The sequence below is a fragment of the Neodiprion lecontei genome, chromosome 3 (assembly GCF_021901455.1).
Source record: "Neodiprion lecontei isolate iyNeoLeco1 chromosome 3, iyNeoLeco1.1, whole genome shotgun sequence".
In the NCBI taxonomy this organism is placed as follows: Eukaryota; Metazoa; Arthropoda; class Insecta; order Hymenoptera; family Diprionidae; genus Neodiprion; species Neodiprion lecontei.
Genome location: NC_060262.1, coordinates 42,868,508 through 42,886,496, shown reverse-complemented (window position 1 = coordinate 42,886,496; position 17,989 = coordinate 42,868,508). Strand labels below are relative to the sequence as shown.

At 44.4% G+C, this 17,989-nt stretch overlaps 2 protein-coding genes across 5 annotated transcripts in view; one reads left to right on the top strand and one right to left on the bottom strand.

Moving 5' to 3' along the window:
* Positions 1 to 11,869, top strand: part of LOC124293393 — a 36,314-nt gene extending 24,445 nt beyond the window's left edge. The window contains exon 4 of one of the 3 annotated variants that reach the window (XM_046734233.1): positions 4,225 to 11,869. In XM_046734233.1, coding sequence (XP_046590189.1) covers positions 5,633 to 10,759 — 5,127 coding nt within the window. In that variant the 5' untranslated portion in view covers positions 4,225 to 5,632 and the 3' untranslated portion in view covers positions 10,760 to 11,869. The remainder of the gene's footprint in view (positions 1 to 4,224) is intronic. The other 2 variants (XM_046734234.1, XM_046734235.1) reach the window with 2 other exon arrangements.
* LOC124293394 overlaps positions 1 to 17,989 on the bottom strand; it is a 124,309-nt gene that overhangs the window by 45,602 nt on the left and 60,718 nt on the right. The gene's annotated exons all lie outside the window — the stretch shown is intronic.

Below are 17,989 nucleotides of genomic sequence, written 5' to 3'. Positions count from 1 at the left end.
GATTCATTCGCCCTGGCCGCAGATAATGGCTCAGCAGGTAGTAACATTCCGCGCATCAAGCCGTCGCGTCGTGAATGATTGTGAAGCAACATGATGTCGTCGCAGGCAAGTATAAATGAGAAACTACGCTCGCAAACCATAGTCCTTCCAGATAACCGCTAGAACTCGGCCGAGGATTTCATGGAAAATACAAATGATCAGCTGGTATACAATTAGGGTTATTACATGATCGAGAAAGTAAAATTATTATGACCATTCGAAAAGATCAGTCAAATCAACACGGGTTCTTGTAGATTTGCCAAACTCATTTCAGTTTGCTGGATATTGTTATCAGAAATCAATAATGATTATATTTAAAAGTAAAGGTCGTATCATCACCCATCAGTTTTCATTCTACAAACCATTTGGTTACCGACAAGTTCCAAATTCACAGTATGGCTTCATTACAGGGTACTCAAACTTTTTACAGAAAAGACAGGTACTATTCACGCGGAGTAAGTGGTTGAATAAATTATCGTCAGGCTGATCATAATTTTTCACCTCATATCGACCAGGTCTTTTTCTCGCTACGCATACAAAATATCTCTGTCGAAATCAACATATATTCAAATCACAAGCAGTGATTTTTTAGATTGCTCAGGTGAGTGAAAATGTACGGAGTTATAAGTTTTTGCAGAAAATCCATGTTTTCAAATTCAACCGCGAGACTCGATCGACCGGGGAATAACGGTGAAAATGTTGAAGAGACGATTGGGAGTAGGCATCAGGAGCAGGCGTCCTTATTTTGGAGCCTCATTTCGCCTTCCTTCCACTCCCCCGCCGTTGTCCCTCGACCACCCCTTCGCTTGACCAAGAAAAGCATTGTCCAGCCGAATGGACCATTGTCGAATTGAATCATCGTCCCCCGCCCGCCGGTACGTGGGTATACCACGTCGGATAGGTCCAGGGTATGTATGCAGGATTCTGAATGCATAGAGAATATACCGCCAGTGCTGCAGTGGTACGAAACACGACTGTGCGCATCTGCGTATCAACGCTCCACGTCGAACAGCAATGGCCGCCGCAGTACCAGAAGCGTTGTTATTGTCGTTGCTGACGTTGTTGTTATTATTATCATTATTGTTATCATTGTTATTGACACGCGTAGCGAGATTCGTGCGTGCAACAGAACGGCGTGGGAGTTGGGGCCGGGAATCGGGTGGCTGCTCAAATTCGGATGCAGGTATTGGAAATTGGTCAGAGGGAGAAGCATAAAGTTGCGCCGAACTGTGTACCGTCCGACTGATGGACGAAAATAGAGAGAAGAGAAGGGAATGAGAAGCGCGGAGAGTAAATCGAGAGCCTCGTGCCGCGCGGTAAGAACCATTTGTTGCCACCGAGTGAATTATTGCCAGTGTCGGGATATTAACGAGAGGACTCGCCTTGGCACAAGAATGGTGAAAAATTTTCAGACACCGTCTACTCGATCTACGTGAAACTAATGTGCAGTCGCTGAAACGACGGATTCCCAAAAGTTTCGGGATCCCTGCACGGTCTGGATTATAATGTGCCCCCTATCAACGCTGTCGCTCGCCAATCGCATATCATTACCGGAATATCAAAGCACTCGGGGATGGAAGGGGGTGGCTAAGAATAAGTAACCAAAACAAAAGTAGAATTTGCATTGTACAAGTTTTATATACAGCCGCCAATTATCATTACAGAGCAAATACGATAATCCTTGTTGGGAATATTTCATAAAAGTGGCCACTCACGTTTGAAGCGCGGGCCATCAAATGTACTCCCGTGTCTAATTGTAAGCGATATCGCACGACACGGAATTACCTCGGCTGGCTTGAGCACGGCCGGTTTCACCAAATGTTTCCTGGAAGAGAATTGGAACGCGGTAGGCAATATTGATGCTATTCGAATCCTTCCCCCGCCACATGCCGGGGTCTTGGATTTCCTGGACGTGGGCTCTGCGAGCCCTTCAACGAAACTCCGTCCGAGGCACCGAGCGCCGCCAGGCTGACCCCACGGTCAGCGAGAAGGGCCCGTTCGACCGATCGAAGCCTCACGGATAGAACCCGTTTCGGCTGACAGTGAGTAGGTAGCGCGATGATATTTGACACGTAACGAAGGAACCGGGTGTTCGGGATAATACATTAGCATTGTTCCCTCTGCGTACGACAGTTTCTGACGAGATGCCAAGAAACCATGCGAATCTAACAGGTACGTACAAAAGTGCTCGAGTGACACAGCATCGACGTTTACTTCGACTTTCGATCAGGCCAAGAATTTTGTAATTCTGAAAATTTTAGAATCGGTCGCTTCGACGTCGACGACAGATTCCCAATTTCCAAGAAATTATCGATTCGCGAGAGGCAATTTCATTCAAGCCAGTGACACGTCGTGCCACGATATTCCCAGGCTTGTATGTATTTCTCGCCAAAGTTAGCGATGCCCAGCACCGGGCTAGGGTTCTGTCGATCTACCTACACTGCAAAGCCGTCCTAGAGGGTGGGAGGTAGAAGTATAGGGAAAAGTGGAGCCCAGATGATAAATCACGATAGGTGCTGGCAGCTGGTGTTCGGGAAATTGCCCTCCATTGTCCTCGCCAGGTTATTTTGGAAAATCATCTTTCAGCTTTTTTCTCGCTAATTGCAGGGCTGCTTAAAATTACCGGCCGCTTCCTGGCCTACAGGGGGCCCCACTTGAAAATTTGAAACCAGATCCAGAGGTCCGAGGCTTCGAAAGCATATGGAATGCGGCACAGGGATTACAATACAGATTCACAACATCTTCGCCGTATTCCTAAATGCGCAATTTTCTTTGTATTTCTTACTTTACCGTTCCATTTTTACGCTAGGCGAAAGGTTGGCACACTTCGAAATGAAAAACGTCCATACATGAATTGAGGACGAATAACCCTTGGAAATTTTAAGTCGATGCAACGGCACGTTTTCCAATTGTGAGTCAGAGTCTAAGAAAAGTGTTGGGATGAAGGGTTCCTAAATTTCGCAGAGTAAGGAAAGACTCGGAAGAGACGACCGTAAGCATCTCTCTACGATTTCGAAAATGTTTCATCAACAAAATCTGACCCGAGCATAGCTAGTCCCTGAGTTTCCCTGTTCTCTCTTCAACCGTTTTCTTCGCTGCATGTCCTTTCTTCTTTCGGATGGGTCCGTCCCGCCTTTAACTCCCTGTTATAGAATACTTTTCGAATAGTTCCGAAATTGACTAGCCTACCTCCAGGTAGATGCTTTTAAATTATATTCCTTTCATTTGTTTGGCCTGTACAATACTGACTTGGCGAAGAAAAGGTAAATTTTTTTAATGAATTTAATCTTAACTATAAGCATCGTCCGCTTATTTGGGAGGGGTGATGAAAATAGTTATAAGAAATTAACGATGGAAAAATGGTCAATTTTCTCCTAAATGCCGTTTCGTATTTATAAAAACAAGCCATACAGCCGATCCTGGCCCCTCACGGATCACAAGGGGATTGGATTCTATAAATTAAGCACAAAACAATCAAGGATCATAAATTTGAAACGAAAAATTTTTCGGTACCAATAACTGAGAGTGCACACTAATTGCACTGCACAGCAAAAAATACTTTTTAACTTGACTTGACAAAACGCAGATTTGTCTGAAAGGCTTCGGCATGGTCAAAAAGTCTGTTGCAAGAAAAATGGCATATTACGTCAGGATTTGTAAACATTCAAATTTTAAAGTTCGAGCATCGAGACTTTTCACTATTTCATGCCGTTCGGATGTTAGAAACGAGATGTCAGGCAGAGGTCAACTTATGCTCGAGACAAAGCTCAAATGTTCACCTTCCACAAAAAAATCAATTCGTTGGAGTATGTATAATAGTTGATGTGAAAATAAGGTTTGAGTCGTGATCATTTTGTAAAGAATACCTACTCATTTTTCATTTCAGTAATAACTCTGAATTAGATCATGCCTTTTTTCGGTCCAGCCTTCCACGCGAGGCCGTGGAATTTGTGCAATTTACTTCCAGCAGGATCAGCCGAATTCAGAGTGTATGCAATAGTTGCGTATTTTTTTTTTTTTTTTTTTTTTTTTTTTTAATGCACACGGTTAGCGAATTACAGATCCGTTGACGTCTCAGCGACCCGAATAAATTTTGTTACATTCGGGGAGAAACCCAGAGAAATTCCATAGAGCTGTGTTCAGTGCCTGAGCGTCGTTTTGTGCCCGTGTCATTGCAATCTCGAGTGCGAGCCGCGCTCGAACGATTCGTCTCCGCAGGGATGCCAAATCTCGCGTAGATGAGGAGGCGAGCGCGCATCACGCATTTTTTTAAAACAGTCGAGTTAAGTCGTCCGTCTAGTGACGATCGTGAGTGACGCCGTGCGTTCTCTCGTAACACAACCAAAAGACGAGAGGCCCAAATATCCTCTCGTATCGTTCGCTCCTCGGAGTAAGGTAGATGAGTACGGCCCGAGTGTCTCTCATTCTACACGGGACCGAGTGCCCATACACGCATACCAAGGGTCTTGCACCCTTCCATCATACAACGAGCCCGAGCGCTCTTGGTGTACTACCAACACCAATCATTCATACACGTTCGCTCTACGGAGTAAGGTAGATGAGTACGGCCCGAGTGTCTCTCATTCTACACGGGACCGAGTGCCCATACACGCAAATCATACGAAATTCGATCGAATCGAATAAAACAAAAATCACAATACGAAACGAACTCGAGATCGCGGTGGCGCGAGCCAAACGGGCTGTAATCGGCATATACACATTCATATACACAATCGACACATACTTTTATACGTTTACAAAATACACGTTCATACTTCGTGGGTTTTTATGCCGCAAGGCTTTTCCCACAAGAGCCAATAAACATTCATAATTCGATGGCTCAAACGCGAGAGTTTTTTTATTCAAGAAAACCTCAACCTCTATCCTTCACCCAAATAAAAAGGGTTCAATTCAAAACTACGAGGCAACTTCGCCTATGAAGAAGCTTCGACTATACAAATTTGGTGTCAGAATCGGGATACGAACACACGCCCGCATAGAGGACAAGAAGAAAAAGGTGCAAACGTGCATCGTATTCAATAAATCGTGCCACTCTTCGACTAGCCAGCCATCGTCTCCAAACTCGTCACCCCCCAGTTCGCCATCGATGGAAAACGATCATCATCTACAAAAAGATAAGTACACAAACGGTACAAGATTCTTAATATCGTATTATACACTTTCTCTGGCGTCATACGTCTTTCTATAGTTCATAACGTTCGACGTAGTCGAAAACACATTTCGGTCCAACGCACGCTTTGTGTGAAGAACGTAGCATGCATATATCCGACGATCACGTGTATAAAACATAGGTCTCGTTTTCTGTTATGAGAGTCTCGATATCTAGGCGTTGAAAGATAACCGTCGCACGGGGAGGTTTGTTTACACTTGACGCGGGCCGCGCTCGCTCTCTTGATCTTATACGGTGAAAGACGGACGAGTTCGCGCGCGTTTTCGAAAAGATACGCGCTGCACGGGGAGAGGCTTAGAGCCGACCCTTGAAAATCAGTCCAGCTTCGACATCGAACGCATAGACGTCGTATCCTGTTTTTTCTCGAAGATCTCAAATATTTGTACGCACAAGCTCAGTAAAATGGCTGCCCGCGTAAAGTTTATTAATCAAAAGCGTGCGACTTTAAAGGCGAACATTACCAAACTTAAGCGACTCACGGAGGACGCGGATTTTGAACCCGCGAACATAAAAATGCGGGCGGATCGTGTAAAAGAACAATTTCGAACATACGAGGAATTACACGATGAACTCGCATTATTAACCGACGGAGACGGTGACAACGTCGATGACTTCGACGAGTTGCAAGATCGATTCTACGCGATCATAACTAAAATCGAGACAGATTTATCATCGACAGCACCACAACATCCCGGTGTAGCAAACGTGACGTCGCTGCCGATCGACGGCACGCGTCGACTTAAATTGCCGGTCGCCGACCTCCCAAGGTTCGACGGCAACATCGAAAAGTGGCTATCGTTTAAAAATACATTTTTGACAATGATCGACTCTCGCGAAGACATAACGAAATTACAAAAATTCTTGTATCTAAAAAATTGCCTAGAGGGTGACGCGTTAAATAAAATTCTCATTTACAACGTGAGCGAAGAAAATTACGGGACGGCATGGAAGTTACTTCTAGATTCGTATGACAAGACTCGAATTTTGATAGTAAAACATCTCGACGCGATCCTCGAGTTGCCCGCGGTAAAAAAGGCGACACATAAAGATTTAGCGCGACTCGTTGACGACATGCGCCAACACGTGAACATGCTCGCGTCATTGGACGTGATACCAGATGAACACTTGTTAGTCCGGATAATCGAGCGCGCGTTACCCAACAATATTCGGGTGAAGTGGGAAGAGACGCTCAATCTCGACACCTCGCCAACGCTCGAGCAAATTTACAAATTCGTCTCCGAGACCGCGTTTCGTTTATATACGCTCGAACAAGATGTATCGCGTTCCAAAACAGAGACCAATTACAAACGACCGCTTCCGAATTATAAAGATCAAAGCGGAATCAAGACACGACGCGGAGAAAATGGCGCGCGTACGTTAGCGATAGGCACGTCAGCAAAGTGCGTAGTGTGCAAACGGGAGAGTCATCCCATATACCAGTGTCGCGAATTTCAAAAAATGACGGTTCATCAACGGTGGAATTTCGTCAAGAGTTCATCGCTCTGCAAAAATTGCCTGCGCTCGCACCGCGGCAAATGCACTTCGACGCATTGCAAAAACTGCTCCAGGTTTCACCACACTCTTTTGCACAACGAATCTCCTGCTGCATCCACCCATGCGACCCAAGAAACGATACCATCGGATACACCTAAGTCGACAACAAAGGTAAATTTAACATGTAGCAAAATGATTACATACAGCTTCACGTCAAGGGCGTTACAGTCGCAGTTAATGCTGAGCGCTCAAATACGCGTCAAAGACTCACGCGGTCAATACCTAAAACGTCGCGCTTTGTTAGACACTTGTGCGACAGCGCATTTTATCACGGAGGATCTTGTGAGAGAATTGAAACTACCGATACGCGCGTGCACGATCGCGGTAGGAATGATCGACGACGCAAATACAATTTCTAAAGGCGCGGTCGAATGTACATTTTATTCGATACACGATAATTTCAACAAAACTCTCACGTTTCTGGTCATACCGAAAATAGCTGATAACGTACCGAACGAAATCTTTCCTCGCGAATCAATCGACTTACCGCGGAATGTAAAATTGGCCGATCCGCAATTCCATTTGCCTGGAAGGATCGACATCCTCATCGGGTCAGGGACAACGTTGTCATTATTATCGATCGGACAATGCGATTTGTCCCGCGACGGCTGCGATCTCGTCTTACAGAAAACTCAGCTCGGCTGGGCCGTTGCCGGCGGAAAATCAAACACGACGGTCGGGAAACGAACGTCGTGCCAACTAACCGAATTAAAGGAAACAATCGAAAAATTCTGGTTGCTCGATGATGCAAACGCTGGTCAAAGAAAATTATCAGAAAATACAAGCTGCGAAACTCATTTCATTCGAAACGTCACTCGCGAACCGTCGGGACGGTACGTCGTTCGTCTGCCGTTCCGCAGCGCCGATCGAGACCTCGGTGATTCGCGATCTATGGCTTTGCGACGATTTGCTGGCTTGCAAAAAAGGCTTAACGCGGACCCGGTCCTTAAAGCGGAATATCATCGCGTTATGAATGAGTACATAGAACTAGGCCATATGTCACTCGTTGTCGACGAATCGCTACCCGGTTATTATCTCCCACACCACGCGGTCATAAAGGCGACAAGCGCTACGACGAAGACCCGAGTTGTCTTCGATGCGTCCGCCAAAACAAGCATGGGAGTGTCGCTTAACGATACGCTGATGGTCGGCCCGACTATTCAATTGAAACTAATCGAGCATCTTTTACGATTTCGCAGTTATAAATTTGTGATTACCGCGGACATCGCGAAAATGTACCGACAAATTTGGATCGCCCCCAGCGATCGTCGGTACCAACGAGTTTTCTGGCTCCAACAGGAAAGAATTCGCGTATTCGAACTAAACACCGTAACGTTCGGCGTGTCGTCGGCTCCGTTTCTTGCGATACGAACCGTACAAAAACTTGCAAGCGATGAGAGCGCGGATTATCCTAAGGGGGCCGAGGTTTTAACGCGCGACTTATACGTCGACGATTTGTTATCAGGGGCAAACACCTTTGAGGAAATCGTACAAATTCGGGACGAAGTGATCGAAATATTGAAGCGTGGCGGATTCGACATTCGACAATGGGCGTCAAATCACCCGCAGGCCCTAAATAATTTGAGCAAAAAAACCGCAGATATCGATTTTCTGACAGACGAAAATCCTGTGCACAAAACACTCGGTATATCATGGAACGCGCGGAATGACGACTTCCTTTATACGGTGAAACGTATCGAGCCCTCCGAGAAGGTCACAAAACGATATATCTTATCAGAAATCGCGAAAATTTTCGACCCCCTCGGTTTACTCGGTCCGGTGATTCTCACCTCGAAAGTGATTATGCAACGATGCTGGAAAGCAAAAACTACATGGGACGAGTCCGTACCCAGCGCGTTAGATTCCGCATGGCGATCGTTCGCGGAACAACTGTCATTAATCAACAATTTAAAGATTGACCGATACGTTTCGACAAATAACCCAATCGATATCCAGATTCACGGATTTTGCGACGCGAGTCAGACGGGTTACGGAGCTTGTATATACGTGCGCTCTTGCGAGCAGGACGGCGAAATTCGCGTAAGACTTTTCTGTTCAAAGGGACGGGTGGCTCCGCTAAAAGATCAAACCATCCCTCGACTCGAACTCTGCGGCGCTTTGACACTTGCTCGCTTATATCGCGAAGTCCTCGAGGTAACGAGCTTTCGCGTGGACAAGACAATTTTCTGGTCAGACTCGACAATAGTTTTACAATGGCTAAACAAACATCCGAGCGTCCTAAAGGTGTTTGAGGCACATCGCGTCGCAGAGATACAGGAAGTCAGTAAAGACGCGGAGTGGCGGCACATCCGGACTGATCAGAATCCGGCAGACGCGTTATCGCGAGGTCAATTTCCACGGGAATTTTTAAATAACGACTCGTGGCTTCGGGGGCCTGCGTGGCTAACTCAGCCCGAATCCGTTTGGCCGCAAGTCGCGGTAACGCCTCAGAAGGATTTACCGGGGATTAAAAAATCATTGTGCATGTTCTCGCAATCGCAATCGGAAGAAATTTTCAAAAATTTCTCGTCATACACACGATTGATTCGTGTCGTCGCGTACTGCTTACGTTTCTCACCCAACAATAATGTCAAGGGCGCTTTAACAATCAAGGAAATTGAGGAGGCAGAGTATCGCGTTATTCGATTAATCCAACAAGCGCACTTTCAAGACGAAATCGATCGTCTTTTATCCGAAGAAAGGGTGAAATGCGCAAAACTCGGATCTCTGAATCCGCGAGTCGACGAGAGAGGCTTGATTCGCGTCGGTGGTCGTATAAATAAGGCCGATATCTCGCTCGATCAAAGAAATCCGATCCTTCTTCCGTCGCGACATCACGTAACCGACCTTTTGATTCGTCACACGCACGAAAAATTCTTTCACACTGGGATCCAATCGACATTATATAGTATCCGGCAAAGATTCTGGATACTAGACGGCAGAAATCAAATACGTAAAGTCGTGCGACGTTGCGTGCGATGCATCCGGTTTCGGGCTAAACCAGAGACGTACAAGATGGCCGATTTGCCAAAATCTAGAGTAGACAATGCACCGCCGTTCTACCACACGGGAGTAGATTATTTCGGTCCGATACTCGCAAAAGAAAAGAAACATCGGAATCGGAGCAGCATTAAAGTCTACGGCTGCGTATTTATTTGCATGTCGACTAAAGCTATTCATATCGAGATCGCAAGCGATCTGTCAACAGACGCGTTCATAGCGGCTTTACGACGATTCGTCAGTCGTCGGGGCATTCCGGGCCATATCTATTCGGACAATGGGACGAATTTCGTCGGCGCGAACAGTCAACTTCGTGAATTTTACGCTGTCAGAGAGTCCGAAGACTTCCGTTCTCAACTGTACGAATTTACGTCGACCAGAAAAATTGAGTGGCATTTCAATCCGCCCCTCTCACCTCATTTCGGGGGTATATGGGAGGCGGCTGTAAAGTCGTGTAAACACCATCTTAAACGCGTCATGTGCGATTTTTTGTTTACGTACGAAGAATTGACTACTCTAGCAATCGAGATTGAGGGCATTCTCAATTCGCGCCCATTGTGCCCTATTTCCACAGATCCAAACGATCCAATTGCTTTAACCCCCGCGCACTTTCTTGTTGGAAGACCGCTCACAATGCTGCCGGAAAATGATCTTTCGCTTGTTCCAGACAACCGAATATCCTCGTGGCAACTAATCACTAAGACACGACAAGAATTCTGGCGCCGGTGGCAACTCGAATATTTGAGCGAGTTACAAAAGAGACAGAAATGGATAAATCCGACCAAAAATATCGCGCTGGACACGGTAGTCCTATTGATTGACAAGAACCAACCATGTATGCAGTGGCGACTGGGTCGAGTGGTGGAACTACATCCTGGAGACGATGGCGTAGTCAGGGTGGTCACCGTAAAAACGACTCGAGGACTCTACAAACGCAACACGAGATCGATTTGCGCTTTGCCCATAAGCGCTTGAGATTATCGGGAGAATTCAACGAAAACGATAATTTTCGAACTCTTCTCAGTTGAAATTTACAATTGATTCTTTCTAATTTTTCAAAATTCGAGTTTTCGATTCATACTTACGCAATATTCAGTCAATATACTATGTAGATGTAAGCCAAGGATATTTCTTCAAGGTCATATTCCAATTAATTATTTACTCTATGCATAAAATATCAACTTTAGACTTAAGGTAATCGCTGTAAAAGGATCAGTTATAATAAGGTTAATGACATGTACTACTATTTGCATAATTTTGTTCGTTAGCACTCCCAACGGGGGGAGGGTGTTCAGTGCCTGAGCGTCGTTTTGTGCCCGTGTCATTGCAATCTCGAGTGCGAGCCGCGCTCGAACGATTCGTCTCCGCAGGGATGCCAAATCTCGCGTAGATGAGGAGGCGAGCGCGCATCACGCATTTTTTTAAAACAGTCGAGTTAAGTCGTCCGTCTAGTGACGATCGTGAGTGACGCCGTGCGTTCTCTCGTAACACAACCAAAAGACGAGAGGCCCAAATATCCTCTCGTATCGTTCGCTCCTCGGAGTAAGGTAGATGAGTACGGCCCGAGTGTCTCTCATTCTACACGGGACCGAGTGCCCATACACGCATACCAAGGGTCTTGCACCCTTCCATCATACAACGAGCCCGAGCGCTCTTGGTGTACTACCAACACCAATCATTCATACACGTTCGCTCTACGGAGTAAGGTAGATGAGTACGGCCCGAGTGTCTCTCATTCTACACGGGACCGAGTGCCCATACACGCAAATCATACGAAATTCGATCGAATCGAATAAAACAAAAATCACAATACGAAACGAACTCGAGATCGCGGTGGCGCGAGCCAAACGGGCTGTAATCGGCATATACACATTCATATACACAATCGACACATACTTTTATACGTTTACAAAATACACGTTCATACTTCGTGGGTTTTTATGCCGCAAGGCTTTTCCCACAAGAGCCAATAAACATTCATAATTCGATGGCTCAAACGCGAGAGTTTTTTTATTCAAGAAAACCTCAACCTCTATCCTTCACCCAAATAAAAAGGGTTCAATTCAAAACTACGAGGCAACTTCGCCTATGAAGAAGCTTCGACTATACAAGCTGTTAGAAACGAAAATTGCAGAGAATAACATTTTGGAGAGTTCGTGTTATCTTTAGAAGTAAAAGTGATTTACAGTACGACTTGGAAAAAAACCTACTCTTTTGTTGGAAACTCGACGGTTCAAACTGAATTCGAAGCCCTGGTAGAATCCGATAGAGTATTACATTCCTTGGAAATTGAAATCTAGAAATCCTGACCACATTCACCGTTTTCTCTACGGAAAAATTTGTGGTATATTTGTGGTTGCCAAAACTACCGAGCGTTTACTTGAGTCTTTACACAAACTTCTCGTGACGAAACACCGTCAGAGAATGATAACCTTTCAGCATTGCTGACGATATTTTCCTGCACTTTCGAATTCCTCAGTTTAGCATAACGTTGATCTTCGTTTTCCACTACCTACAGTCCCGAGCTCGCGGCTGACTTGAAAATATAGGTATATCGTGGTTTTGGGGGTAGGAAGAACGGGGGTGTTCAATCGGTTATTGATTGAGGGACGGGGGGCAACGGGGTCTGCACGTGGCTAACACGAGCGGAGAATTCCCGATGGGGGTTGGTCAGTATGAGGGCATACCGGCAGATGGCTATGCCGACCATCGGTCAGCGCCAGCTAGACCAACTTCACTGTCGCCGGGTGGCCGAATCCCCAGTCCCCCCCGCCCGTCGCCCCGGCACACGATCATCCGAGCGTTCCCCGGATCTGTGATCCCCATCTCTCGTGAAAACTATGCTAAAAGGGAAATCAACTATTTCGAAGTAATATTATCGCATCCTTGAAGGACAGGGGAGCGGGGGAGGGGAGGGGGGAGGGGGGGGGAGGGAGGATACGCCGAAGGGCGACGGATCGGGAAGCGATACGACTGCAGCAGTTGTAGTCAGGAACCATCCGCAGCTGCGAGGAGTCTGCGTATTGAACTTTCGATGCCTCAATTTACCGTTGCAACGTTCGCTATTTAAACCCGAACGCCCGAAACATGAATGGAGAATATTACCGGGCCCGTAGAGCTAACGTGAATGATGCCTTTTATAATCAGAGCGGCTTGAAATTCAGTGGAAGATCGTACGCTCGGTGGATACGAAATTGAAATTAAGTCAAAGAGAGAGAAGGACATTTCAAAGAAGGGGATATATTTTTAATAACCCTTCAAAGGGTCGGATACTCTGCGTTTGCAGAAATGATCCGCGTGATTCCAAACATTACATTTTAAAGTTTTATTGAAGCGTGTACCGCCGCAACCACCTCGGCGGTGGTCAGCAGAGTTGCGGCTGCAGGAAGAGAACGGGAGGCGACAAAGGGAAAGGGAGAGGATGAGGAGGTCAGAGGTTAAGAGGCGTGATCGAGGTCCGCTTTGAGCGTCGTTTATAGGAGGCACCGCCCTTCTATGTATACACCATAACGTAATACAACCCGTGTAATACTTGACTTTAAATTGAAAAGATTGCCCGAGGGACCTGGTCGAGGGTGACGAGGGGGAGAAACTGAGAAAACGGCGGCGGGGGCTAAGGCTGGAAAGCAGGGAATTACCCACGCGAGTTAAGACGCGGGTCACCACTTCCTTTTCGCTTCAAGTATTCTGCCTCTTCCTGCGAATAACAAATACCGGGGGCAGGAGGCGACCGGAAAAGCGACAAAACCGGTACCTGTGAAATGATTCTGGAGCCGGTGGAACGGGGATGCGAGTGGCAGAGCTGGCGGGACACTCGCCAAGTTTAATCTAAGAATTTCCAAGGGGTGGAATTACTGACCAATCGCCTTTCTAACAAGTAATTTCCTTTAATTAATCGATTACGCGGCCGACAGTCGGCAGGGCTCCGGCACGGCCGGTATGCAAGCCCGCGGTTCAGGCATCAGCGGGCCAGCGTGCACTCAAGGCTCACCAGCGTGGCTCTTGAGATCATAATTTTAGATAGGGCGGACAGCGGCGTATACGCAAATTGAGGTGAGTTCTGAGGTCAGCAGCTCGGCGAACGAGCGAGCGCCCCTCGTACCCACTATTCCTACTTTATTCTCATGCTCTTCGTATTCCTATTCTCTCTCTCATTTCTAATCCCATTCTTCGTTTTACACGTCACATTATCATGATCATTATTGTCGCGATCATTGTTATCATTTTCACCGTTACCATCGTTATCGGCATGACAACTGTAATACGGTACAATGTATGAACCGTGGAAGTAATAATTAAGGGGATATACTTCGTTGGTGAAAAACGATGGAATACGAGTCAATTTTGTGCGAAATTTGAAATATCACGCACTGTCTAAATTCGTAAAGGATATCCTGACGCGAAATCGGTGAATTAACTGCCAGCATTTGGGTAACGAAAATCAGCTTCTCGATCATTCGCTACGATACCGGTCGGTCCGAGTTGGCACGTCGAAACGGGTGCGTGGAAAAACTGCAGTGTCATTTTGGCTAATGCTTTCTCCTCCCTTTTATAGCTACATCCAGCTAGGCTAAGTGACAACGTACTTTATATTTTGTTTGATTTTTCGTTATTATCTATTATCGCGTATTTTACATTTTTTTTGTTTTTTTTTTTCAACACATTTAACTTTCATTTATTCGTATATTTCTAAAATTCAATTATATGTTTTGTCGTCCAAACTCTAAGATATAGAATCAGGCATTGCAACGCTGGCGTTACTTTAACTTTCAGTATTATTTATACTATAGTTTTTGCATGTTGAGAAAACACAATGTTTCTGGAGTACATCGGGGACATCAAGAATCCTGAAACGCCGATACGTCAAAACTCTGCCCAACTTTGTTGAAGATCATAGGACGCGTGCTGTTCGTTGTGACTCCTGTCGTTACCTTATGTTGGCTAAATAGTGTCTTAATTGTGTCGAGGAGTAAGTTTCCTTTTATACGGCACTCGGCGCGTAAATTATTTTAAAACATGAACAGAGTCATGTGTAACGATTCAAATATACCCGCCTGAATTTCGATATGACAACAAAGTGAAATTTGACTCTCAGCGTCAATCACGGGGTGTATCCACCTTCACATAATTTCTTCCTCCTTCTCGAGGAATGAGAAGGAGTTTTTCGCTCTGCACCTGCCTTGGGTGCAGGACATGTTAAACATACTTTGTTAACGTGTGTGAACGCATATTCGGAAACTCAGTTTAAATTATATAAGTTCATCAGAAAACTTATCTTTAAAAAGTAAAAATTTCGAAGAAGACATCGTAATAAAAAGTTGGACGAAGACAACGAGTGGCAGCTCATGACGATGAACATTATTGAACAGATATATTTAACGTCGACGGGACGTCATGTACCTACAAGGTGTATATTACAAATTGCTAATATCGAACAAAATGTGTAGGTTCAAGTTTTTTGCAATCAATTGTAAAATTGTGAATTAATCAAGATACACTAATTTTGAAAAACAAACCCAACAGTTACAGACAAAACACAAATAAAACCATTTTAAAATATACAGACTTAATGAATCAAACTGTTTTCACTATAGAATCGTTACATGTTCGACATTATATACGTATATGAATAAGAGGGGGACGGATGAATAAATGGCTTATAAAATAAAGATTGATTGGAATTTATAGCAATTGACAAATTAAATATGTAGATAATCGTTCAAATTTTTTGCTTGAATATATATGTGCGTTAATTATTACATAAATCTGGGTAGATTACGAAAATGTTAATATTAATAATAGTAATTTGTTTTACAAATATAATCATCACGTATGTTTCATGTGTAGCGACGAGAGCATAATAACTGTTCGTGATAACTGCAGGTGCAGTAGATATATGCGCATGATATATGTGCATGAACGGAATGATGTAAATATCTGAATCAACATTCAATTTGAGCCGCAAGATCAGGTATCTCGATATCTTATCGGTGTAGATCTGTTCTGTGGCCTCTTCGCGTAGTTTGCTCCCGATCTTATTCAAAGGCATAGGCGATACAGCGCGCGCGCGCGCGCGCGTGTGTGTGTGTGTGTGTGTGTGTATGTATACATGTATAATGTGTATATTGTATATGTACCGTATTTGTGGCGCGCAGGGTGTTCCAGCTAGCTGGCAAACTTTCTGGGTGAAGGCAAACGAAGCAACCCTCGGCCAAATGTTACGACGTGTTTTACAACGGGTAATAATAGTACGAATCTGCTCCTGCCAATATTTCACAGTCTCACCCTTTTCAACTCTCTACTGAACGCCTACCGTGCAATAGCGCCAAGCCGGATGGCATTAGTCAGTTATTCTCAATGTGACATTTACTCATAACCATATGTAGAGGTGTGAAAAGAAGTCAAGGGTTGTTTTTACTTTACTTAAGAAACTGCCCTTTCGTAAGAAATCACCGTCTTGGCTTTTGTTTCTACAGATTTGGATCAATAATTTGTTAGAATAATATAATAGTTGGACACCGATGACGGAGAAAAGTAACGATCTCCGTCGACCAGAGGCGCTCGGCGCAAGGCCTTCAATGTGACGATAGTCGATTCTCTGATAGAGGACTATCGTTGCTGGGCATCATGTTGCGAAGGTGTTAAAGATTCCTCGAGATCGTAAGTTACCTGTCGATCTGTGAACGTTTTTCTAGTTTGTCAATTCGAATTAAGCTTGTATCCAGAATTAACCCAGTTGATTAGAATGAGGTGAACTCGAAAAGTGTTTTATTTTTCTTTGTCGTCCTTTTCTCATGCGTCAAATTCGTATGTATGGGACATTCCACGTGTAACGGACCTGACCAAAGCTCTGACATTTTCAGAACAGGTTCAAGCAATTGTAAAATGATTCATTTCGTTGATAAGAGCGGGGGTGAAATTTTGGAGATGTTTTGTTCGAAGCCGTCTACATGTTAGCGGTTGATAAAATGTAAGTTAAAACTGACAATAGTTTCAATAAATTATGACTATAAAAAAATATATGCCATGCAAGTTAAAACATTGGGGCAGGAACGTTTCAGCTTTAAGTGAACTTTGAAGTTGTAATATGCTAAAAATATCGAGGTGTTTGAGAGTCAATGTAAACGCGAAAAAACTTCAGATTTCCAGATTTCTCGAAGAACATACATTTTTCCCGTCCAAAGTTTGAGAAAATACTTCCGTGTCAGTGTGAAAAATATTCTGCAAATTTCACTTGCTTCCATTAATCTTGGATCCAGCTTAGAAGCTATGGGTGTTTTCCTCTAGTCATTTTTAATAAAATGGATAATAGAATATATTTAAAATTAATTTTTCTATGGGGGTGTATACTCTCCTGAGACAACATTGCAGAAAAGAAGAAGAAACGCAGATGAAGTAGAAACGACTTCAACACTCTCGTTGACTTGAAAAGAATGTGTGATACAGTCTTCAGCGCAAGGTATAAATGTAATGGGGTAGATAATAAAAGAGAAAATAAAAAATTGGAATCAAAAACACCAAGAGATTAAGAGCGAGAAGGAGGGGGGAGGGGGGGGGGGGGGGAGGAAGAGAAAGAGAAGAGATGAAACGGAAAAGTACCGCACGCTTGTCGTGAAAAACGGCAAGTTCCCCTCTGGGGTGACTTGACTGCCGGCGAGGAACAGGCTGATATCAATATGTTGCTAAACATCAATTTTACGAGATTCGAAGGAGGGCAAAGGGGTCCCGGTAATAAAATATCGCCAGCACGTGTAAATTCATCGATTTGTTCCTTGCTTCTCCCTCGTAATTTTCTTCATTTTTTATTTTTTCCTCCCACACTCGCGTGGATTCGTAGATATCGGGAATATTAATTAAAAACATCACATATACCGCACAACGCTACTATATTCTTTGCTATAATTTATTTTTATTTTGATTTTTTTATCTCTGAGTTATAATTGCTGGTAATGTGCGATGTGTGGGTGATGTGAGCTATGTTGTGTATGTAATACTACACTATATTTAAACCCTGTTTATAGTTTTACTTATGTCTGTTCTTTATATATTTATACTGTACTTCATTGTTCTATGTATTGTCTTATTGGACGGCCGCAAGGAGTCTTGGCTCCACGGCCGATTAAATAAACATTATTATTATTATTATTACTGTTGTCGTCGTCGTCGTCGTCGTCGTCGTCGTTGTTGTTGTTGTTGTTGTTGTTG